Source organism: Engraulis encrasicolus, chromosome 9 (assembly GCF_034702125.1).
Source record: "Engraulis encrasicolus isolate BLACKSEA-1 chromosome 9, IST_EnEncr_1.0, whole genome shotgun sequence".
NCBI lineage: Eukaryota > Metazoa > Chordata > Actinopteri > Clupeiformes > Engraulidae > Engraulis > Engraulis encrasicolus.
This window is the reverse complement of record NC_085865.1, coordinates 47,856,419-47,881,952: the sequence shown is the minus strand read 5'-3', so window position 1 is coordinate 47,881,952 and position 25,534 is coordinate 47,856,419. Positions and strand designations below refer to the sequence as shown.

Here is a 25,534-nt window from a genome sequence, read left to right as displayed (position 1 = left end):
CAAGCATTGATTTCAGCCACAAAGACAAAAGAAAATCACCAGAGACCCAATTTGTTTTTACACAATGTTCTTTTTATTTTATTTTTTTCTAATTACAGACTCATGGGTTAAAAATAAAATTAAAAAAAAAAAAAAAAAAGCAAAACATTTTTTTCTCTTTTTTTGTGTTCAAACCCACTCCCCCGTCTCAAAAAAACCAAACCTTTTTCACACAAACCCCACCCCTCCCCGACCCCAACCTGCCCCGCCCCCCCCATAAGGAAATAAAAGCCCCTCCCTGCTCTCCGCCGTTAAATAAATTGATGCCTAGAGCCCCCATCGCCCCTCACTACACTCTCCTGCCTCGCCTCACCTCACCATACCTGCTCTGCGCACTGAAAGAAGAAACGTGAGGAAAAGAGAGATTAGAGAGAGATTGAAGAGAGACACACAGAGACAGATGGAGATAGACAGAAACAGGACAGAAAACAGAGGAGAGATAGATGGGGTCCTGGGCCCTGGAACCCTCCCCATGACACACACACACGCTCGCGCTCCCTCTCTCCCTCTCCTCTCCTCTCCTCTGTCTTGTCCCTACTCTCCTCTGTGTCATCCTTCCTCCCCTCGTGCCTTCCTCCCCCCAATCCAAACTCATCACAGCCGCAGCTACTGCCGCTGGTGGCGATCGTGGGTGGGCCTTTGTAACTCGCCGTTGCTCATCCTCTCTAGATTTATATATATTAATATATGTGGGTGGGATGTCTGCTGTGCATTTTGTTGGCCTAGTGTTTTCGTGTAACGTATGTGCGTGCGTGCGCCTGTGTGTGTTTGTGTGTGTGTGAGAATGTGTGTGTATGTGTGTTGTGTATTTCTTTTACATAAATGTCTGTCTTTTCTGTGTATGCATGTGTAAAATGTGATTTTTTTTCTCTTCTCTCTCGTGTTTGTGTAAGAGCTCGCTCAACGCTTGTTGTTGTAGTAAATACCGGCGGCCGTTTGCCTGTGGTCGCCCTGCCCCCCACCACCCCCGCCCCCCCACACGGACAGGATGGGGTGAGTGTGCATAGCGGGAGCGGAGAGAGAGAGGGACGCCGCCGAAACTGTTTGGGGCGGCGCGGCCACCGTCGGGGGGGACGTCAGCCTCCACTGGTCCTGAAACCTGCAACGACAAGAAGTGGTCTAATATACAGAGCAGAGAGAGAGGGAGAGAAAGAGACAGATGGATAGAGAGACCAGAGAAGAGAGAGGGAGAGGTAGAGAATGGAGGAAAATGATGGAAAAGACTAGTGTGACAGGAAAAGACTTGACGGGTTGGGTGGTAGGAGGAGGGGGAAGGGGGGGAGGGGGGTGTTCAGACACAGGATGATGGATGGTGGAAACTTCACGAAAGTGGGCGACAGTTAGGGAGGGTTACTTTGCAGGGCGAGGGGAAAGAAAAACTTCTAAAAAGGAGTGAGACGAGACGACGAAACAAAAAGTTCAAAAGCAGTGAAGATGGCAGACATGTTTTCTTTTCTTTTTTTATCCCTCACTTTTTTGGCCATGCTTTTTTTTTTTTTTGCTGCATTAAGGATGAGAATAACTGCTCTGGAAGAAGAGGCGCCAGAGATGAGGAAGATGAAACGGATGAGGAGAGGCGACAACCAAACGATGCATGACCCCATGAACACTTTTGACAGAGCCACCATGTGGCCAGAGCTGGGTGGGGTTGGAGACATAGGAGGACGCAGGCGAGCGGAGGGAGGGGGATGAACGAGGGAGGGAAGCGGACAGGAGCACAAACCAAAACAGCTAGGAGAAGGAGGAGGAGGAGGAGGAGGAGAGGAAAAGTAGGAGGAGGTAACAAAGATGAGCGGCAACTGCTTCGTAAACAAAACAAACAAAAACAAAAAAAACGAAATTACGGAGCGGGGGCGGGGTGGGTGGAAGGGAAGAAAAGGTGAAACAAAAAGGGAGGATAATGATACTCCAACAGTCACAACTTAAAATCATTTAACATTCTTTGCCATGTCAAGATCACATATTCAAAAAGTACAAGTTCCTTTTTTTTTGCTAAAAGTGTGTTCTTTCGTCATTTGCATTTTTTTTATGCACTCCGAACACAAAAACAGGAGAAAGGCTGGTATTTGATGCGAAAGAGAAAAATTAAGGGGTGGGGGGGAGGAAGGGGGGGTGGGGAAGAGCTTCACAACCAGACCAAAGGACACACATCTGCAGCCTGAGATAACATCTTTTTTTTTCTTTTCTTTCCTTTTTTTTTCTTTTCTTCAAAAAACAACAAAACAAAAAAGAAAATCAACATATCAAGAGAAAAAATGCCAACCCAAGCATATACCCCCCCTCAAAAAGAAAAAAACGGCCACTTGATACCTTACCAGGAGGACCGCATCACGTCCGCACACGCACGCGCACACACAATCGCACACTGCAGGCAGCCCAGCCATGTCAGTCTGTCTGTCCAGGAGAGGCTTTCTTTTCTCCTTTCTTTTTTTGTCTTTTTTTTTTTCTTCAGGAGATTTTTTTCCTTCCTTTATTGAGAGGGGGGACTTTTCTTTTCCTTTTCTTTTCTTTTTTTTTGTTAAGGGAATGGGAGGAGATGACAGTAAAGAAGAGTGGGATTTGGGGTAAGGGGAGTGGGAGTGGGGGTTGGGAGTTATTAGTAAGGGGAATACCACGCTGTTGCTCGCCCTCGGCCCCTGGAAAAGAGAGAGAAAAAGAGGGTGAGTTTTTTTTCTTTCCTTAATTATTTCTTTATAAAAAAATGTTTAATGATTTGGTTGGTTTTTGATTTGAGATTGAAGGAGAAAAAAAAGAACACCAATTTTGATGTATGGTGTGACTGGATATGTCTACAAATGTTTTCAGCTTAAAGAAATCATCAATACTCTGAAAAAAGGGGAAAGGGTAAGGTACAGTTATCAATGGTTCATAATTTCATCAAAAAGGTATAATATACTGTAGTTGTGATTAAGGCCCATACAGGTGTACCCAATAATCACAATAATTAATCAATCAATGTGTGCAAATGCAGGGAGACACTCGAAGATGTGTGTTCTCCGACATTAAAACTGCATATGTGTGTATGTATGTAACAGATTAGTGTGTGCCTGAGTTGTAGGGTAAGGAGGGGGGGCAGGGAAGGGGAAAGGGGCAGTGAAGGCACTCTCTCCCTCTTTCTCTCTCTCTCTGTGTAAGGGCGACTCCTGTAGGGAGAAATGCCTCGGGACAGACATCAACTGCCCCAATTTTACATACACACACACTCACACACAGCATGCATCCAAGACATTAGGACAAAACCGGCGCACAAATACACACATTTGCAGTCACGCACACTACACAGACACATACACACACTTGCAGTCACGCGCACACTACACACGCACACACATTTGCACAGTCGCGCACACTACACACACGCACGACACTGAAGAACAATCTTAAAACTAGAACAGGCACACTACTACTGTCCCACATACACAAACGCCACACATTACAAAGCACAACACTGCCCCATTTTAAAAACACAGACACACGCAGCCAGCGGATAGGACCCTTCACAGGTCACAGCACAACACAGCAACAAACACACATGCATTGAACTGTTTCTAAATCTCAAAACATGTAACACACTACACACACAGAGTACACAAAATCACACTACATAGACACCAATTCTAATGGCCATAGAGTGTAAAAAAAGAAATTAAACAAAGTAAACAAACAAAAAACCAACAGAGCCTGCTTAACAGTCAAAACAATCCTCCCACCCCCCGTTTTGGAGTCTAACCCTCCCCTATATTTATATTTAAAAAATCCGTCAGGGCTTAAAAAGCTGGAGGTGACACCAGGGGCCTATACTAAGAAGCTGGTTCAGGAGTAAACCAGCTGAAGTTAAGAAGTAAATCATCTAATAGAAGGACCAAACTTATTTAATGTATTTATTCAATTATTTATATCATTGTTGATTTGAGGCGAACTCTATTACCTGTACTGGCCATGAAATAGCCACAGTTGCATATTTGGCCATAAATGTAAACAAACATCTAATAGAAGAGCCTGGAGTCCTAATTAAAATGAGGACTCCAGGCTCTTCTATTGGATGATTTATTTCTTAACTTCAGCTGGTTTACTCCTGAATCAGCTTCTTAGTACACCCCCCAGAGGTCAGCTTAAGGTCAACGTCAGGCTGCAGGAATGAATCCTCCATTCTGTTTGTGATAGGTCGGATGGGAGTGGATCAGGGCGGGGTCGCGTGGACGGCACGGCGCTGTCATGTCACGCATCCAAAGTGGACTTTAGAGGGGATTTGTTTGGGAATGGTGAGCCTCTGGTGAGTCCAACTTGCCCGAAAGACAGGCAGCAGCGGTTAGCAGTTAGCTAGCCACGCAGCGCAGCGCGCAGTTGGGGGAATTGCGGCGCATGTTCAGTGGGGATGGATCTCTACGCATTCATACGAGTGTGAATTTTGTCTCTGTATAGTAGTGATTAAATGGGACACATGACTACAGGTTGAAGAATGGAAAAAGCAGTGCAGTGAGAGAGGTTGCTGGCAGGTGATGAACGCTCATCAGAGTTGTTGTTTCTGTTAAAGGGGTAATCCGATGTGAAATGGGTTACGTAGTGTTAACTAGTGATGCTGAGCGATAACTTTTGCCACATACCTTACCCTCATAGGTCCCCTGCAATCCTTAGACAAGCGCTAGTTAGCAGATGCTAACATAGGGAGTTTGCCGTGGTTAATCCGGGCATCGAATTAGCCATCCTTATAAACCTGTACTTTCCACCCATTTGCGGGCCTCAACATTACTTAAATGTTCATTCCGTAGAGTTGTGGGGTTGTTGACATGTAAATCCAGGCACAGATAAGTTTGATAGTGCACCATTTGTTTAGAAACAACACCATTCTTATAGGGTGTCGCAACCGCTGATATACAAGCGCAGAGATATGTCCAGTGTATCCACCCATGCCTGCACTTCATTCGAATGGATGGGCTGCGCTGTCTCGACAGCGTCCTCTAGATGGAGTCTGCATTCACTCGTTGGCGCCCCTGGAGTGCAGTACCACCCGGAAAAGTAGCGAGTAGACACACTGGACATATCTTCTTTGCTGATTCTAGTTCTGCACTTGGAGAGCAGCAGTTGCGACACCCTGTAAAAATGGTGTTTCTAAACAAACGGTGCACTACTGCAAACCACGGCAAACACCCTATGTTAGCATCGGCTAAGTAGCGCTTGACTTCTGATTGCAGGGGACCTATGAGGGTGAGGTATGTGGCAAAAGTTATCGCTCAGCATCACTAGTTAACACTACGTAACACATTTCACACCGGATTACCCCTTTAAATCCCCCTCTCACATCACACCAAAAAAGGAACTACTGGGGCCACACATTAATACACCTCTGCCCTACAAAACCAAAGTACAGTAAGTAAGCCAACATTGAAACTGAGGACAAATGCCCTCAAAGTCTTGGAATTGGGTTGGATATTGTAATTACGGCAAAATTGACATAGCAATATCCCTACAACGGGACACATTTCGATTATAAGGCTTTGTCACAAGATAAAGGAGGTATAATAAAGACCATTTTCAGTCGAAACTCAATTTTGACAAAATATGTAGTTACTGCACTTTGTCTTTTATCAATCTTAAATTACACATCTTTACCAATACCAATTTCCAAAGCCAAATAAAATAGCCATCTTTTAACTATATAACCACTAAATATTCATCAACTATGTTGTTCATTTTAGACTGGGCCGGTTCAGCTACCATACATCATCATCATCAGTGTCCTCCAAAACTTGCACTAAGGGTTGCATGAGGGCAATGGCTGGGATGGCTTGGGTCAGGGAGGTATTTGCAATGTGAATGACAATACAACATGTGTGTATTCATATCTACAAACACCGATTTGATGTTGTTGAAGCCTTCCATTCAATCAGAAGAAGGGGAAAAACTAATTCAAAAGCAAAAAAATTGAATAAATAAAATTAATTGAAATGTAACACATATATGGGATGGGGAGGGGGAAGTCGGGAGGGAACAGATCTGAGGGGTGTGGAGATGCTTACACAAGTGTAATGGAGGCCATACATATACATCTGTATAGGTTGTGTGTATTAAAAAGGTAACGTTATGTAGGATTGTGGCCAGAGTAGGCATTGCAACTGCTGCCCATTCCCAAATCGGATGTTTTTCATGAATATCTACAAAGTAATAAATTAATATTTACTGGCATGGCCAAATTACAGTGCGTTTCGCAGCTCAAAATGTCCATTACTGGAAATTCTAAATACTAATGAAAAAGATAATATATTGTGAATTGGCAGCATGTATTCTGAAAGTAACTACTAAAAATATTACAAATTCGATCTTTTAATGTTTTTTTATTACCTCGCAACAATATGCCACACTACTACTCAACGCGAGGTGTCATGCACCACAAATGTAGAATACAAGCCAACTTAATGACGCAGATTGACATCCAGCAAGACATTAACAATTTCCAATAATTGTGTGAGAGTTTTTTGGTTTTGCCTAACACAAGAGCCACAAGTCAAGAAGGGCACAACTGCGGCCAAGACTCAAGGGCATAACTGACATTCCTTGACCAGACCGGTAATAGTTTACTAAAGACTGACCCATCATGAACTCCAAACCAATCAAAATATCTACTTGGCGACTCTGCCAACCATGGACGGACGCCACTTTAATAAATGAAGAGCATTCAGTAACTTGACAAAACAAAAATCAGGCACTCGTTTTGTCACATAATTGAAACCTTCAAAAACTGTCAATTGCTTGGTTTTGGCCAAAGCTGGGGTTAGGGCCATTGCATTGGCATGGCAGAGGGCAGCCAACAAAGTCGATTTTTGTATTTGCCTTAGCTTAGCATGTTGACAGAAATGGGCTACTAAAACGCACCAAGAAACACATGGCGAATCACAATCTCTCCATCACCCCGCACTGCTGTTGGATTTCTAAAATAAACAAATTCCACATCAGCCACTCTGGTGACAAGCTGATCCATATAATATACAGGATTTGCACACCAACATGAAGTGTGATCCTTGATCATAGAGGGACACACGGGACATGTGGTGGGGCAACATTCTTAGAATATCAACAACACTTAGAACGCACAATTGGTGGATTATTGATGCAGAACCAGTGTTGTAACCAGCGGAAACAGTCAGTCTATGATGGCATACTGAATGTTCATCACCTTGGCAGACCAAACGCAAAGTTATTCTACAATAATTTCCCTTTGGAAATGAGCTGTAATAAGACTATAAAGCTGGAAACAAAAGAATGAATTTGGCAGGCGGGGAAATACATTTCATAGAACTCTGGGTGAATGGAGCCAATCCCATTTCAATATTGTCTTACTCAACATCCTTAGAAGGTATAGGTTACATCATGGGCACCGACCCAATTTTTTTTTTTTTTAAAGAAAAAGGGGTGAAAAAAAAGGACTGCGTACACATTTCTACTCACTGCACACGGGTATGATGGGGTCAACGGTGTCAGTGATGGGTTGGCGATCTGCTGAGCGGTCTGATAATGTAATTATGCCCAGAGTTAATCTACTTGGCCCCCCGGATGTTTCAGTTGAACAAACCCTGTGCGCTTGCACAGGAAGAGACGGATTAACATTTTTTCCCTCCTGCAAGGGACTGAATTCACTTCAGCGCTGTGCAGTGCACACAGTCGTAATTAATCAACGATGGAAGTCTCCAGGTAGCATGCCCTCGTAAACAAAGACAAATCCAACTACATGAGAATCGAGACTCAGCCTGCCCTGAGCTGAGGTCGCCCTCTTGACTTCCAGCCAGGCTACTCCACAACCACACCAAGGCAGAAATGCTACAAAAATTGCTTAAGTCTCTTCTTTATAAAGCAAAAAAAGATAAGAGCGGATTGCTGCTCATATAGTTAAAGAAGAGCAGGGCTTTTCCAGGTTTACTACTCAAGTTACCCCCCTGGGCAGACTAAACCAGCTTCATCACGATATCCACCTTGTAGCATAAAGCCCAGCTGAGGAGAATTCTCCGAGGAGTTCACAAGCATACAATATTACCACCAGCTGAAAATTACTAAAGGCACTCTCCGAGACTACTCTGGCTCAATGAAATTGGTCCCCTTTGACCCTTGCGATCCCATTCATCGCTTCAATCACTGTTGCGTTTTACACACATTCACCTTGTAAAACCCTCGGTCCTCACCGTTCGCTTGGCTGGCTTCGCTATTCAGCAAAAAGCAGCGTTAAAAACACCTGCCTGGGAAGGACCAGCCAGTCAGCCAGGCAGGCTTTAGTGAATTGGACTGCCCTATCAACTAGCCAGGCTGTGCCCTCCTGGAGACGCAACACTTTCAGCGTTGCAACTTGTCAGGTCAAGAGCAATGCAAGTACTTTCCGAGTTCCCGAAAATACGGGAACTCCTCCCACTTTCTCGGCAAGCAAACAACCATGAGCAAACCAAGGGAGGCGGGTCAACCATGCCGTTTGGGAAATGTTAATTGTTAAGCTCTTGGTCAGACCAAGTCTTGAAGAGATTAGAACGTCAATGATAATCAGGCCACCCATCAACATGGCTGGATGACCAGACCTTTGTTTACATGCCCGCTGGCCGCTCAGACATCACATCACATCACATCCGAGTGCCACTGTAACGTATGAGGCCAGCCAGATGCCAGTCTGCATGCCCGATTTGGAGCAGGTCCTGCCTTGCATATGCTCTGGTTACGGAGTTCAGCTCTTGACCTAATAACGCAGTGAAAATAAAACCTTCACTGCCTCACTCTCCACAAGCACCAGACTAGCTTTCTTCAGCTATCCATTCTCTACAGTGCTGAGCAAATCTGGCAAATACTAAGGAAACACTGCCCCACTCATTTCAACTGTTTGCATTATCTTCATCCTAATATTCAGTCTGACAGGGGACAGACCTGAGATATTGCAGCAATACTGTTTTCTACAGGTTAATGCAGATTAACGCTTTTCCACAAAACTTTCACCAAACCAGTTTTCCCAAAGCCAACTACAATGCATATGCCCAACCGTTTCAGTACTAACAAAAGCAAAACCAGCCTTTGTGCACTATTTCCATTTTCTGCATTCACTCTCTCCATTTTCATTTATCCATTTCCAAATTTCCCTACAATTCCTCTTATGCACCTCCTTCTTGCATGTGAGTGTCTACGTGTGAGTGTGTGTGTATGTCTGCATGTGTGTCTGGGTGTGTTGGATGCATGTCAGGGTGCGAGTATAAGTGCGAGGGGCTTGCGGCGCTCACCTGAAGGCCCGTCCTCTGCCTCTGGGGGGCGTGTAGCCGCTGTAGTAGCGCGACCGGGACGAGAAGTTGACCCGCGAGCGGAAGCGGGCACGGGGGAAGCCGCGGTCTGTGGTACTGATTCCTGGTCGGTTCGTTCTCTTGGCGCCGACCTGCCCAGAGAAGAGGAGAGGAACCGTGAAGCCAACTATTTTGTTTTCTTTCCTTTTTAAAATATATATTTTTAGAGGCATTTAAACCTTTATTTGATAGGTTGATGGTATGAGATGCTGACAGGAAGCAAGTGGGAGAGAGACATGGTGGAGGATTGGGAAATGACCTCGGGCTGGAATCGAACCCGGGTCCCTGCGTATAGCAGCCCAGTGCCCTACCGTTTGAGCCACGGTAGAGTCAGACCAAAGATTTTCAAAATGGCAATCAAGGTTAATCATACCACCAATGCAACAAAGAGGCATCAACTTCAGTCTCCTAAATGGCCGTGACTTTTCTTTGACTTCCATTCATTTCTCCTAGTTTTCTTATGAGGCATGACTGCCATAGGAATGTAGCTTAGAATCTTACGACACATCATCATATAGAATTTTAACTAGTGCCGTCAATCGATTAAAATATTTAATCACGATTAATCGCATAAATGCCATAGTTAACTCGAAATTAATCGCATTTTAATCACATAATTATGTCTCATTTAAAATCATTGTAATAGCCTACTTCTATCGATGTAGACCGACAAAAATGGATAGGTTTTTTTCCTTTAAAAAAAAAAAAAAAATTTAAACAATGAGTGTTAGACACTGACATCTGCCCTAATGGCATATGATATTTAAAAAAACGAGGGGAAAAAAAATTATGAACAAAAACAGTGACAGGAGGGGAGAAAATGTGCCATTACAGCAAGGCTACATTTTCCTGGAGCAGTATATGCAGACTGACTACTATCAAAAAGATTTATTTCTTAGTGAGAAAATCAATAAGCCTGGGGATACCACTTTCAAACAAAGCTAGAACGTTAGCCTACTTATGACAGCTCTGACATTCATAATGAGAAGTTAGGTTACAAGTGTTGTGGACGTAGGGGAGGAAACTGTCAACAAGAAAACGGCAAATTTTGTTGATCATATGCAACAGCCAATAATAACTCTTCAAGTTGGCACGAGGCTCTGTAGCGTCCTCTGTAACCGGCATGCTGGGAATTGTAGTTAAGCTATCGCTGTAACCCGCGGTCAGTCCTTTATGGAAAAAAAAACTTCACAGGGTCATATCTACCGTTAATCTTGCGATAAAAAAATTATCGGCGTTAAAAAGGGGTTGGGTTAACGCGATAACATGATTATTTTGACAGCACTAATTTTAACATCTTTTAATTTTGTGTTGGGCATATTTTTTCATGAATATTCATAAAGTGACACTGTCAACACTTATCAGACTATACAGAACCTTCATAGCAGCTTGAAAATAGTGAAAAGAAACCAGTGGAACAAACTAGGACAAATCAATTTGAATACAGACATTGTCTAGACTAGGGTTGTGCCGATAGACGATATCATCGTCCATCGGCGATGGACAGCTGGCATCACGATGGACGGCAAACATCGTGATGCCAAGGAATCTTGTACTTGTGTATTTTTGAAGCCGCTGCTATAGTAATCATTACGGTACTTGACATCACATTACCGTAAAATCCGTAGTAGTAGCAGCGGCTTCCAAGACAAGTTGTGAACACAAGCCCCAAGCGGAGTGAATTATATAACTACGAAAAAAACACAATGGAATTTAAAAAAAAAAACTTGTGAACTAAGCCCAACTATTGTTTGCTGCAGATGTATGTAAGTAGGCCTAAGTGATATCGTTCATTTATTTCTGTGACCTAAGTTGTTGACTAGAAAGGGGACTCTTTACGCATTGCCTAGCTGGATCCTCCGGAGTAACATGACGATAAGCAACACGTTCGGAAATTGCGACAGTTTAACATTTCATGTTTAACGGTTCACCTCAAAATGTTTAATCGCTATTCGCGGTGGAGATGTCTTGTGAAGCAGCCACTCAAGAGTGTACACTTCTGATAAGCCCACTGTCAATAAGGTGAGCAAGCGGTTCCATGTCCGCCCACTTGTCTTCATGGCTTCACCGCCAGAACTACTTGTAGAACTATCCATTGATCAACTCCATTGAAACTCTAAACAAAACATTCCGTATTCTAGTGCTAGGAATTGACAAAGTCGGGGCTAAAATCCATTGCAAAGCCTCTCGAGAGGGCACGCAATCACGCGTGGGTTCTCATCTCGTTCCCATTTAGTTTTCTGGTGAGCGAGAGGGGCTAAAGTTATAGCCTACTAGCCTGTGCAAAAACGCAGCGCATATGTCGTCTTAAAATAGTTACACAGATAAATAACGCACAGATGTAACAAATTTATTGACAAGTCTCCCAAAAACGCCACGCAATGAACTGATGGTAAAGTAGCAAGCACTGGGCTTGCAGGTGACACGGGAGGAGAGACGAGAAGGGCGAGGGGTCAGCGGGGGATCTCTGCATCTCAGCGACCATCTCACAAAGCAGCTGAGCAAGAACGCTGAGGAGGTTTTTAAAAAAAAATCCCCCAGAATGTAATAATAATATTAATATATTTCACTTACTCTTAAATTAAATAGAATTAAATAATAACTTAGCTGAAGATGAATAATACAAATAAATACAAAATATAACAATTAAAAAAAAAAAAAATATTACCCCCCCACCCCCCATGAGACGATGTCATCGTCCATCGCATCGTCTCACTGTAAACATCGTCAGCTGTCAATTAGGGGGACATCGCCCAAGCCTAGTCTAGACTCTAGTTTTGGCAAGTCTGAAGATACGTAACCCATTACTGTAACTATGGTAATCTAAAATAAATATTTCTTTAAAACTTAAGGCAGTACTACTGCAGTCATTACTGCTGTGCTGTTGAGTTTAAGATAACCTATGCCAATGCAAGATATTTTGACCATCGCAAGAGAATTCTGGAAGTCTCAAGAATTCTGGAAGTCTCAAGAATTCTGGAGTGTTTTTGCATTCATTAGCCGTGCTATTATTGAAAGCATTACAACGCTCCAATCAAGTTCAATAATTATCCGTCAGGCTTCAACGTGCTGGCCTAGTTTTAATTTCTCAGCCACGCACGGCAAGATGAAATCAAATCACCCCATGTCAGTATGCACTCACTGAATCACATTGATGGATATTTTGCCCACAAGCATGTGGTTAGTGACAAGCTCCTTAGCCAAAAGGGAGGCTGATAATTATTCTCTCACACCCTCTCAAAAGGATCTCTCTAAAGCAGCAGCAGTCTCACTTACCTTAATCTGCCGTCCTCTAAACAAGGATTCGTCTAGTGCCATGGCTGTCCGCACCGACTCCTTATCGGCAAACTCGATGTACGCAAAGCTGAAACCAAACCACACACACACACTAAATCAATACCCGTGGCAAGAGGACGCCGTTTAGAGTCAATATCCCTGATAATGAAATACACTTTTAATGCAAGATCCCAATAGCAGCCGCATAATTTATTAATCAAGAGAATGTTAAAGGGAGGATTATGCGAGAGCCCATTGCGAGAGCTCTCCCAAGTCTTGTGGCTTTTTCCATCCAGGGCAAAAAAATAAATAAATATATCGCTGCTATTCCAATTATACAATGTTGTATTAGATAGAGATGCCAAGACACCCTTAAAACTCAATGCATGGTAATTAAGTGCGAGGGGGTTCTGAAGGGCTGTCGGGTGAGGCATTGACCTGCACAGCCAACACAAGAGTGCGCCAGCCTGCGCATGTTTTTTTTTTTTTTTTAAGGCAAATATGGAATACACCTAGTAATTCAGTCAGTACTAAGCTGCCACCCAACCGCGGCGTTACAATAATCTGTGCCAAACGGAGGAAGCACGGCATCATTTAAGGCTGGGGTGGGGAACCCATGTTTTGAGGGCTGTTTACGGCCCTTGAGGCCGTCGTATCTGGCCACTGACATAATTCTTATGTTATGCAATTTCGCATGCCTTCACAGTACGTCCCTTGGAGGACTTCATAGAATTTTAAGTGGCCCCTCGAATAATAAAGGTTTCCCACCCCTGGACTAAGGAGACCACAGGGTAGCCCATGGCAAATTGTCCACAACCCCATTGGCCTTAAGTAAACTATCGGTGACACTTTATGTTAAGGTCCCCATGTTAGCCACCAATACACGCCTATCTGTCTGCATGATTGACTTCTAAGACATGTGCTAAGCAAAATCAATCACATGTATTCACAAACTTGTTCACAGCCAATGAGGCCAATTAGTGGCCAACTTGTGAAACCTATTCTTAAGTGTTACCAAAATGTTTCACATATGGACAAAGCTATTAGAACCTCTGTCCACTCTGAAACATGAAAGACAATGTTAACAAAAAAAGTATATAAAGGCATTAATAAAACAGGTAGGTTAAGCTCCTATGCCCACAAAAACACAAAACATAGCAGCCATTACTGCCGTGCTTCTCTTACTGACCCCAGAGTTCCTCAGTGACTTGACCTTGCCAGCACAACAGCAACACACCCAAGAGTGAGGCATCACAAGCACACACATCACCCCACAGGGAAAATAAACAGGGAAGCTAAGGCAGAGAGAGAGAGAGAGAGAGAGAGAGAGAGAGAGAGAGAGAGAGAGAGAGAGAGAGAGAGAGAGAGAGAGAGAGAGAGAGAGAGAGAGCGCGCAAATGAGAGGGGAAGAGAACATAAGAGACAGACACACAGAAAATAAACAGGGAAACTGTGGGTGAGAGAGACCGACAGAGAGAGATAAGAGACTGTACGTGTGATGGTTACCCTTTGGGGTGGCCTGTGTACTTGTCACACAGAATGGTGACTCTGTTTACGGAGCCGCAGCCGTGGAAGTGAGCCTCCAGCTCCTCTGCAGTGGCGCCGTAGTCCACCTGGGGGAGAGAGGAGAGGAGAGGAGAGGGGAGGGGAGGGGAGGAAGTCAGTTCCCTCAACACAAAGGGTCCCTCTCACATCTACCTCCGTCCTCCTTTGCCTGTTTGTGGCCTCGTGAGGACGTCAATGTCTCGCAAAAGCACAATTCTAATGTCATTTTCTCATTTGCAATAGGGATGGTAAATGGACAATAGTACCCCAAAAAGTTGTTACAGCTAGGCTGACGACGGGGAAACTTCATGGAGGCGGGGCGTCAGCGAAACGTGAGGCCACAAGCATTGGGGGTTTGCATATGGAAAGGAACCATTATCTAACCTCCGATCCACGCCTTAAGCTTGTGACCTCGTGCTTCCATGATGCCACGCCTTCGTGCAGAAAATGGTAATGTTTCCCCGCTGTCAGCCTAGGCACAACACCTCTAGGGGAATGATCCCTATTCACCATCCTAGAATTGCGTTGTTGTTAGACACTGAATAAAACTTCTATCATCAATGACATCTTGCCCTGCAGACGGGAGGTTAGATGTAGAAACATTCAAATGTGCATATTGAGCAGTTACATGCAAAGAATATTCCGATTTGAAATGGAATGGTGACAGCGTTTGGTTTGCACACAAGTAGTATAAACCCTTAATTCCTAATGGGGCCGTGTTTCGACATGATGTTCCGGCTGCACAACGTGGTTTCATACATGTAAACAGAATATTCCAGAACTTATTTAAAACCAAATACTCAGAATATTCAGTTTTAAACCCCAATACTTTGTGCATGCATTTGCGTACTATACTGTACCAATCTGAAAAAACAAAATAACAATAATCAGCCTATTATTGTGCATTCTTTTAACTGCCATATTCACACTTCATAATATTAATTCAAGACATTCCTCTACTATGCCAATGAAACTGCCTCCTGTCCTCTGCGGGATTGGTTTAGTTACAACCTACACCCCGTCAAACGAGCGTTTGTGCAGAATTAGCCCTCTGCACATAATGTTAGACAGGTTTGATTCAATGCATGTGAAGCAGGAAAAGTAGCATACGGTGGCATAGACACAAATTTCCACCTCACCGTTTTGTTTGTAAACTGGTAGTCAATTTTCCCGCTTAATTCAAAAACAGAACCTGTCTGACGTCACTGTGAAACAGGCTAATGGGAACTCCTCACAAAAATTGTTTCCTTGTGTGTGTGGAATTAACATCTCTGGCAAGTACACAAAGCTGCCGTGTAACAACGCGGACCCTTATGTGATCAGGTGACGTACACCGCTACACTACAGTGCCGCATCACAGACGCAGAGAAATCTATGGCTTAGCACAAAATATGTAACACGGCATACAAATCACGGCTGGGAGGCGAGGCAAGCCAATGTTTTACTTGCTAAGCTCAGGAATATTCAGGCAAGCTTACGTTTCCGACGTAGATGGACCTCCCATCAGCCTCCATTTTCTCTTCTATGGACATGATGACGGGACCAGCTGGAAGGAGGACAATAATAAAGTTAGTCAACAGCCTGTATATACATACCACATGCATACATACAACCAATCAAAAGATTGGAATTACATCAAATTGCCTGTCTATACATTTTTGTAGTCATGTGCTCTTGGAAATAAATATTATTACCCAGTCACGGAAACTTGAATTCATTTTTTTCAATGAGATTTCCAGTGGAAAATACCACAAGAGGGGCGTTCATGTGTACTTCCCATATCTGCGTTTGGTATTTACCATAATTCCCAGAGCACATGAATGCACAGTCATACCACAGGCACACATACAGCTAATCACCAACACATGCACACATAGAACGAAACACACCAAATTTCTCTTAATTCGAAAAAGTAAAGTTCATTTTGTCAATGAAGATAACACTGTATAAACAGCTGACATTTAACCATTACTCATTAAATATTCTTGTGCCTCCATTAACACATTGTTCTAATCTTGCTCAAAAAGGCACACATTAGTTTGTAGTAGCTTTCTTGTAATCAACACATGCGTAATCAAACACTGAACTTGTGTAAGTCCTAACATGTCTGCCCTGTTAAGACTTCGCAAAACTGATCTCGTGATGGATTAGGTCACAAATGGACCTCTCTCTCTCTCTCCCTTCACAACAATTACTATCATTTTATTTTGGAGCAGGCATGGGAATCAAATTTCCATTTCCACTTCAAACCAAGAAGTGCCTCAGAGTCCACCTTACGACGCTGTTTGAGTGAATCCATCTGTCCAGCCCAATACCCCAACTACAGTACATGCCTTACGTAGTCAGCAAAAATGCTAGTTACTAGCTTCTTACTCGCTCGTCTACTCGCCATTCTCTCATGGAACGTTTGCTAAACGTTCCAGTGGCTTTAACTGCCGATGCAGAGGCGAGAAATACCGAACTCTGCATTCCAATTAGTTACTCGCTTACTCGCCTTGCTCGAAGTTAAAATATTTTCAACTCTGGATCCGCCCACATCACATCGCATGTACACTACTCGCCTATTCACCTCCTCGTCTCACTGGAACACATAGACATTCTATCAGGGTATCTGCACATTTTTCATCACCCAATTTAATACCTTTATATACCATTTTCAATACCTCCAATATTAAATTTAATACCACTACACGGGTGTGCTTGTGTGTGTTACATGGTATTACATTGCTATTGTTATTACATTGCTATAATGTAATGTAATACATACATACATTCACACTGCTCACTGTGTTATTTTATTCTCATTGCCTGCTCCCTAGTCACTTTCTGCACCAGATGTATGTCATTACTTGTCAAAGAGGTTTCTGTATGTTGCGGGAGTTTTCATGAAATCTGCCCCTTCCTTAGATTATTCATTATAATTTCAAATCAAGTAGCCAGCATCTGTGTAACTCTATGTGCTAAAATATTCTTTCAGTTGATCTAGTTACCCTAGTCATGTTTGTGCTATAATTGAAATACCTTCAATTATAAAAAATAAAAATGGATCAACAATTCATCTTTTATAATGGATAAATATTGTAGTGCAGTGCACCTTAGTCTAGGAGAGATAACTGCTCAGCTCTGGACTGCTCCTCCTGTTTGTTCCCCCCAGCTCCATCAGAGACAGTAGTAGGCATTCTACTTTCAGTTTAGCAAGTCGTTCATCAAAGTGGAAGCAAAGAGACAGCAGCAGTGGAACTTGATATGAATTCCACAAACATTTCCCTAACCCCGGACACGCGGCGACTGGAATAGCGATGCAAACACCACGCGGTTACCGATTTGGACATCCTCGCATATCCTCATTGCGACATTTAGCCTCGTAGAAAACACTCCGTTACTCGCCCGATTTATGTTACATTTTACACGCATTTCCACCGCTTGCAACTTCACAACACTCGTGCTCACTTCGGATTGCATTAGCATCTGACAGCATCAAATAATAGGCCTACGCCACGAAGCTCGAGGACACGTTGAAGTAGCATATTGTATGAATGCATTCATCATGCATTCATGAAATTATATTCGTTAGCAAACACAAACCTAAACGAAAGGGCATGGCTAACATTAGGAGAAGGAGCATTATAGAGCACAAGCAGGCTAGATGACGAGATACAAAGTTCGAAAACAATGCAATCATTTTAAGACTTACGCTTTAGACGAGTAGGCCTAGGCCTAAACTGGCACCACAGATATAGTTTCCACGCTGCATATTGGTTGATGAAATTTAACAAGTTTCACTTTCAACTGTACTGCGGTCAGTCACCACACGCACTGTGGTGGATGGGATTTAGCCTACTAAGTCAGCCATCGCCATCATCCAGTAGGGGGATCCGAACGATAGGGTCTGCTACCACGGCGGGCCTGTCACTATCGAGTGCATTATTGTTTACCCCAGGCATGTTCAGTCTCGAAACCTTGTTGCCGCCTTATAGTTATGAAACAATGTTTTTACGGAAGACTGTCCAGGCATCTATATTTTAATACATTGTGTCTGGGTGAAATTTAATGCCAGGCCTTTCCATATTTAATGCCACATCTCAAAAAATAGCTAAATTTAATGCTTTTCACGGCCTTAAATCACATGTTCTAAATTTAATGCTTTTTAATACTTTTTAATGCACCGCGGGGACCCTGTCTATTGACTTCATTTGCTGAGCGAGTAACAATCAGCGACGTGAAAGAGGCTTTACGTAGTCAGCAAAAATACAAGACGCTACAACATTTACATAAGTAGACGTCAGTAGACCTTCACTAAAGGTAGCAGGTCTCTGTGATGGGCAAAAAAAGCCCTTTTAAAACGTCTTTTGACAGGACAGTGGAAGAGAGACAGGAAATGACTGGGGGGAGAGAGGAGGTCTGAACCCGGGTCGCCAGAGAAGTAACCCAATGCCCTACCGTTAGGCCACGGCAGGGCAGCATGTCTCTATGATGGCCTCAATACACCATCCCAAGAACTCACAGCAATACTAAAAAAAAAACAAAAAAAACAAAAAAAAAACAAAGCAAGATTGTGGTTGTGGTAGCCATGTCTGACCTGTACCTGCTGGTACACGTAGCTAGTTTTTTATAAATATTTTAGAAACTAAAACTACATCTAAATTATACCTGCTAGAAGTTACCAAACCATTACAATAGTCGTTTCTTCATATCAAGGAGTAAGGGGCTGACTAGATGATCAACCAAGCCAACAGTATTTGGGTCATTTGTCCTCTTCTAATACAACAAATCATGATGAATAAACAGCTAGCTGCTGCCGACTCGGTCTGTTGCCTGGTGCTCCAGGTTATGTCTAAACATGAGGCAGGCCCTGTTGTGGCTTAACGGCAGGACACTTGTCTGCTACGCGGCCAACCCGGGTCCTTTGCCTACCCTTACCCTTCTCTCTCCCAAACTGTTCTGTCACTAATAAAGTCTAAAGCTACGTTCACACACGTAGCTACTAGTTACTTGCTTCTCGCTCACTCGCCAACTTGCCACTCACTCATGGAACGTTCGCTAAACGTTCCCGCGGCTTTAACTGCCAATACAAAAGCGACAAGTACCGAACTCTGCATTTCAATTGGTTACTCGCTTACTCGCCTTGCTCGAAGTTAAAATATTTTTCAACTCGGAACCCGCCCACATCACATCGCTTGTACACTCCCTCCTCGCCTACTTGTCTCACTGGAACACATTGACATGCTATTGACTTCATTCGCTGAGCGAGTAACTAGCAACAACATTTTTTTAACACACACACACATATATTTTAAACAAAATGTAAAGACACTGTTGAGGCTGATAAGGCCATCCTCCATTAGTGCTGTAGTCTCTGCTACCGCTAACCTTCCCTTGGATGGATGCAATACAAGTACTGCACAATGCAAGCTCTGATGTAACACCGGTCTTCAGCGCAGAGCAAAGCATTCACTGCAGCAGTGATCTCCTTTTCACTTACAACATTCACTTACAACCTTCTCCTGCATCTTCTCAGGAATCTCACACACACACACACGCACGCACACGCGTGCGTGCACACACACAAACACACATTTCTGAATCTGCACACACGTCAATCTTCTTGGAATTACATACACACACCTCTGGACCTTACTGCGCGCACACACACGCGCAGACCATGACATCGTACACACATACGTACACACACAGTCACATCTCTGCACCTCGCTGCACATGCACAAGCAGACCATGGCATCTTACACACACATCCCCCCCCCCCCCCCCACCCCACACACACCCCACACGTGTACACACACTCACTGGGCGGAGGGCTGAGGTTCATCTGTTTCTCCACCTCGTTCTGTAGCGCCTTCAGTTTCTCCGCTTCCTCCTCCATCTCTCGAACCCGGGCTTTGATAGCCTCCAGTTCCTGCAGTTCAGACAGGCAGGCAGGGGGAGGGAGGAGACAGAAGAACAGAAGAAAAAGGGGGAAAAAAAATCTAATTACTTTTTTTTAAAGCACACAATACACGTCAATACACGACACATATTGATTATCCTTCAAACCCATAGCATAAAAACAAAGACTGCCATTTCGATTGATAAGTGCCAACTGTTTCATGCCTCATTGCTCTGCCGTGAACACACACCCCGGCTGGCATCAATATCATTTTTTTACTGGTAAAAATTGAGTGACTAAAAATGTAATTCCGGGCATGGGCATGGTGTTCCATCAAAGTCGGATGGGGACATTACGCTAGGAGCGGCTGCAGCCTCATCTGACCCCGTTCCAGCAGCAGCAGCAGCCACCACGGGCTGACTGGAGGCAGGCACGTATACACAGTCAGACACACACACACACAAACGACGATGGGCTGAGGGTTTTTTCAGCAGCGGCACACATCCATTTAACCATTCAGCTTCAGACTGTCCACTCAGCAAAGACACCCTCTCGTCGATGCTGCAGTACCACTGGCACTGGCATCACTGTCGTGGATGCGAGTAAACCCGCGGCATTCCTGCATGCTCGGTGACATCCCCCTCGCTCGCACGAGCACGTACAGTCACAGTCGCTCGATCTCTCTCGCTCACACACGCGCATAACGTACGTACACACTCGCTCACACACACGGGCAAATACACACGATTCATAGTTCCAGCCTACCCTCCCATCTCTGCTGCATTGCAGGGCAGCAAGAAATCGCTCCAGATCCACATCCGAGGATGCTTCGACCAGCATGCGATGCCCTCTCCCATAATCACTTTCAAAATCCAGTCCAGGTCTTGATGATGCCACATAAAAGGAGTTACTAATTCTAATCACAGCTGATTTCCCCCTCAAATGGATATATTCAACAGTTAACACAAACCGTGCATCGTTTAAGCAACTGCAAATATTTGGCATTCGGCTGACATGGATAAGTCTTGAGATTTAAATTGGTATATATTTTGTTGGAAAAAGAGCACGACCTGCAAACGGAAAAAGATGCATTCAGGGGAGTACCGCACCCCATGTCTTCGGAGCAGAGGTCTTTGGCTAGCTACATCACACCTGCACGCCGACCATCTGTGTGGATTAAATGTTTCAAATGACATGCTGGCTGACAAACCAGCTGCATGTTAAATTTAATGCACAAAATGCATTTCATACGAGAACGTGTTCTGCGTCGTCATCTGTCTGAAAAGACAGTTTCTTGTGCACATTTCACCGGTAACAACTACATTTACTGACAAGTAAGCCAACTAACAAATTAATGCACTAAAACGTGCCATTTTACCTCAGGGATTAACCAACATTTGCCAACTCGCCGGCCATCTCACAATATCCCCTTAGCAGCTAACAAGAGAGGCAATTGTGGCTACCAGGGATAGTCCCATAACCCCATAACCCGCTTGGAAATAAACGCTCAATAGCAAGTCTGTTCACTGATGTCAGTGCCGCATAACGTTTACACATTATATCAGCAAAACCTTTATAGCTAGCTTGCTAACGCGTGATTATCATACAATCCAAAAAAGTTGACAATGCAAGAACATGTCTTTGCTAGTACCACACTCAAAAGCTGTAGTAAACAGTGGCAATTCGAATAAGAAAAAGGAGGCGTGTTTACCGTCAACTCTATCCTTCTCTGCGGACCGACTCGCACTGCTGCTAATGGCGGCCTGTCCTATCCTCGCCCCTGTCTCTTACATCTCCGTCTCGCATTTTTGCGACGAAGATTTTTTTCCCCACTAGGTCGACAGCTCTGGCGCAGGGAACCACAACCAACGCTGCGCCAACATGGCCGCCAACACCACGCATGTCACCAGCCAATTCTGCTGCACTGCGTGAGCCACAATGGCGGATTGCTCAACCCGGCGGTAGCAGTTACACTATGTGTAGCACGAGTTTAACATTTGGGTACAAATTCAGCAACATCTCTCCACCAAACGACATTCGTATCGATGAAGATGTTACAGTGGTTTCCAGCGGCACACACGCTATTAAGATAAGCATACCATGCGTTATGTGCCCTTCACTCACCGGGTCCTCAATAGCGGCCTCTCCCTCTTCTAATCCTGGTTCTTCATCCCCGACACCTGGGTCTTCAAGTTCTGGGTGCCCTGGATCCGAGTCCAGCAGAGATTCCTCCGCTAGTCCGTTACCAAACTCCGCCATCGCCTGATTCACGCTGGTCCTACGCGCCTCGTGGCTACACTACAGGCCCCTACTCACACGGAGGGGAGAGTGAGTGGGGCTAACGAGGAAAAAAACGGCGGAAAACGCCGCTCAGGAAAGTTAAAATGGGGAATAAAGGCCCGCCTCGATTCAAAAGACTAAACGGTTTCTCAGACAAAAAATGTGACGACTGAGACCGGCGGGTTTTTCTGGGTTATCTTCGTGAGTGACGGCTCAGATTGTCCAAGAAATACATTAAAATAAAATTTAAAAGCAACGATTTTCTTCACGAGCACCGTGTCTTCCAGAACAGAAATGGATGCCGGGGGTGGAGTTTCAGATCACTGCGGGCGACACATCGATTGCTTATTCGCCAGTTGTACAATACAGACACTCCTTTATTAGCTTCTGTGTGCACTGATTGGGTCGTTGGTGGGGCATTTCTGTCCGCTGACTAATTTGGTTTTACAATTCCAATTGCAATTGGACGACAGTAACGTCATTCATTCAGATACTCATTTCCATTCAGTTGAGAAGCTTGTCTACGTGTATGTCGTAAATTTGGCCTAAACTGAGTGCAAAATAGTGTCAGCACCTTATCGATTCAGACTGAGTAGCCTAGTCTGCATAAAGAGGTAGTTGATGCAATATTGAAATTTCAAATACATAATAATAATAATTACGATTGCTCTTATTATTAGTATTATTATCATTATTATCAGTATTATCATTGTTGTTATTATTATTATTATTATTATGATCATTATTATTATTATTATTATTATTATTATTATTATTATTATTATTATGCACATCTAGTTATCACACCACCTTGCTTTTGAGATTTTGTTCAAATGAGGTGTAGCCTACTAGTATTCACACATATCCTGAAGGTGGCCTTTCAATGGTATGGACCAGTAGGCCTAATATAAAACACAGGTCTGCCATGTTGATGTGTGCTGGGAACTAAACCAAGTTGTGCAAATGGTATAGTAAAAGCACTGAGAAACTGGGCTGTTTGCAACAGTGCAAAACCCATGGAAAAATCCAGTTGGTGGCGCGCAGATAAAACCTGGTGTCTCTGAGCAATGCAGTTTATGGTTGGATGCAAAGGTTTCACATTATCAAAGTCAATACCTCAATACATATTGCAGTGGCAAGAATAGGTGTTGACAGGTCCTGTAATAGTTCATGATTAGTCGATAAAATATATTTTATTCAGTGACACATTCTTACTGCTTGTCTTGCAATGGTCAGAGGTATTGCTAGATCCATGAGGATGCACAGGTAGTTTCAGAGACTGATATGATACAACACCAAGCTGTCTTGCAAGAATGACTGATGCCTGGGCACTACTAGTGAAAATACAGCCCAGTCAGTCCTTGACTATTTCTTGGCTCGTGTCAAGGCTATTATTTTGCCTCCGCTCTTTTTATGGGTAAACGATGCAATGGGGATACCCCTCCAAGTCAAGTAACAACATTTGCACCACTCACACATGATCTGTAGTCTTCCACTGTATATCTCAACACTGCTAATGCTAAATATACATTTATGGACATACAGTATAAGGTTATCTATATCTATAAGGTGACACTGAAGAAGGCTCTGTGCAGCCAAAACGTCTGCCATGTCAGTCCCTGCAATGTTAAATTAAAAAGAAAACAACAAGAAAGAAGAAAAATCGAGTGCGATCCATTTCCTACTACTGGACATACAGTATACGCACTGAGCGACGCACACATCATGTGCCTCCTTGCACCAAGGAGTATAACAATGCAATATCCGTCACCCATCACTCACAGCAATGACCCCCATTCAACCCCAGCAGCAGAAGCTGCATGCATGCATGTGGAGCCAGGGCCGAGCTGGGATCACAAACTGGTCCGGGCATTTTTTTTGGTCTTTTTTGCATAGACCAGCCTCGCACCCCTTGTCAGGCCGTGCCCTCCTAGTGACGCAACACCTTCCGTGGTCAGGCCAATAGCTCCATAAATATCGTTAATGAGCTCCCGAAAAATCGGGAACTCCTACCACTTCGTTGTGAAGCATACAACCATTTGCAAACCAAGGGAGGCGGGTTGACCATGCCGTTTGGGAAACGTTAATTGTTATGCTCTTGGTCTGAACAAGTCTCGAAGAGATTTGAAAGTCGATGATAATCAGGCTACATCCCATCTAAATTATGGGCTGGTCTCTAAGGCGAAATTCGAAACAAACAAACAAAAACAAAAAAAGCTTTGGCCCCTGAGGACTGTCGGCCCACTGGGAAAATGCCCTGTATGCCAAATTACCAGCCCAGTCCTGTGTGCTGCTCAGTGAGATGCTCCAGTGCTGATGGCTTACTGTATCAGGTGTCTGTGGCGGTGCCAAAGCGGCCTGTGCCAGACAGAGACGGATAGACTGACAGGCAGACCAACCAACAGATATGTAGGGAGACAGACAGTCAGGGGTAGGGTTGACAACTCCCTGGGGAAAAATAAGGGCACCTCATTTGCGTGGGGGTCTCCCCCAGAAAACGTTGCATTTCTTAGATGCAACTTCTTGCATTTTAACCTAATTGCGTCCCGTCTCAGTTCAACACGGAACCACACTTCTGTTTCTAAATACGGGACGATTCCGTATTTCAAGGGACGTCTGGCAACCCTAGACATGGGGGTGATGTCACACCGTGACACGGTCACAGACAGCAGGGCTCCAGGATCAAGATATCAGTGTGTTCCTCCGGTCGAGGAGCACATGGGGCATCAGCTGATGGAGCATATTTAGACGTGAACATGCAGAAGCATGTGGTTGGTAAAAGTAGATAACCAACATGCAGCAGCTAACATCACTGCATGAAATGCGCTTCAAGCCCAGCATAGGGTCCATTCCATGATCTGACCTCCCGTCCTCGCCTTGAGCTTGTGGCCTCGTGATGTAAGGCAAGAAGTCCTTATTAGAAGTTGTACTTCCAAGAACTGCCTGGTGCCAAACTGTAATAGAGTGTAAAGGGCAACAGTCTGATTGCAAGAAATTACACTAGTTGAATTTGATGGGAGTCATCGGTGACCTCATATTGACTATTCTACAAGTATTACAAGTCAAGTTACTTCGGTTTTAGGCATACACAATTTATATAGCTGGTGTCTTCGAAGAACCACTGATTTATGGTGTTAGAGCAAATTTAATATTCACATCTATACACAGTATGTGTGCACTTCAAATATAAATAACAGCATTTACTGATGGG

The 25,534-nt window shown here is 43.9% G+C and overlaps 1 protein-coding gene across 4 annotated transcripts; it reads right to left on the bottom strand.

The window, feature by feature from the left end:
* Positions 1 to 498: 498 nt before the first annotated feature.
* On the bottom strand, positions 499 to 22,651 carry pabpn1 (poly(A) binding protein, nuclear 1). 4 transcript variants are annotated; one of them, XM_063207304.1, is made up of 7 exons: positions 22,168 to 22,651; positions 19,959 to 20,073; positions 15,638 to 15,705; positions 14,121 to 14,227; positions 12,615 to 12,702; positions 9,282 to 9,430; positions 499 to 1,138 (listed from the first exon to the last, which is right to left on the bottom strand). In XM_063207304.1, the coding sequence occupies exons 1-7, from the start codon at positions 22,300 to 22,302 to the stop codon at positions 940 to 942; spliced, it is 861 nt and encodes a 286-aa protein (XP_063063374.1). In that variant the 5' UTR covers positions 22,303 to 22,651; the 3' UTR covers positions 499 to 939. The 4 variants fall into 4 exon arrangements, with proteins under 4 accessions (XP_063063374.1, XP_063063375.1, XP_063063376.1 ...); XM_063207305.1 differs by having other exon boundaries at positions 19,965 to 20,073; XM_063207306.1 differs by lacking the exon at positions 499 to 1,138 and adding an exon at positions 1,958 to 2,675.
* Positions 22,652 to 25,534: the final 2,883 nt, after the last annotated feature.

Coding starts and splice junctions, on each gene's coding strand:
- pabpn1 (XM_063207304.1), bottom strand. CDS start 22,302: ATGGCGGAGTTTGGTAACGGACTAGCGGAGGAATCTCTGCTGGACTCG. Junction 15,706..19,958: donor CAGCCCTCCGCCCAGTGAGT/GTGTGTACACGT, acceptor TCCTCCTTCCAG/CTGGTCCCGTCATCATGTCC. Junction 14,228..15,637: donor GGTCCATCTACGTCGGAAAC/GTAAGCTTGCCT, acceptor TCTCTCCCCCAG/GTGGACTACGGCGCCACTGC.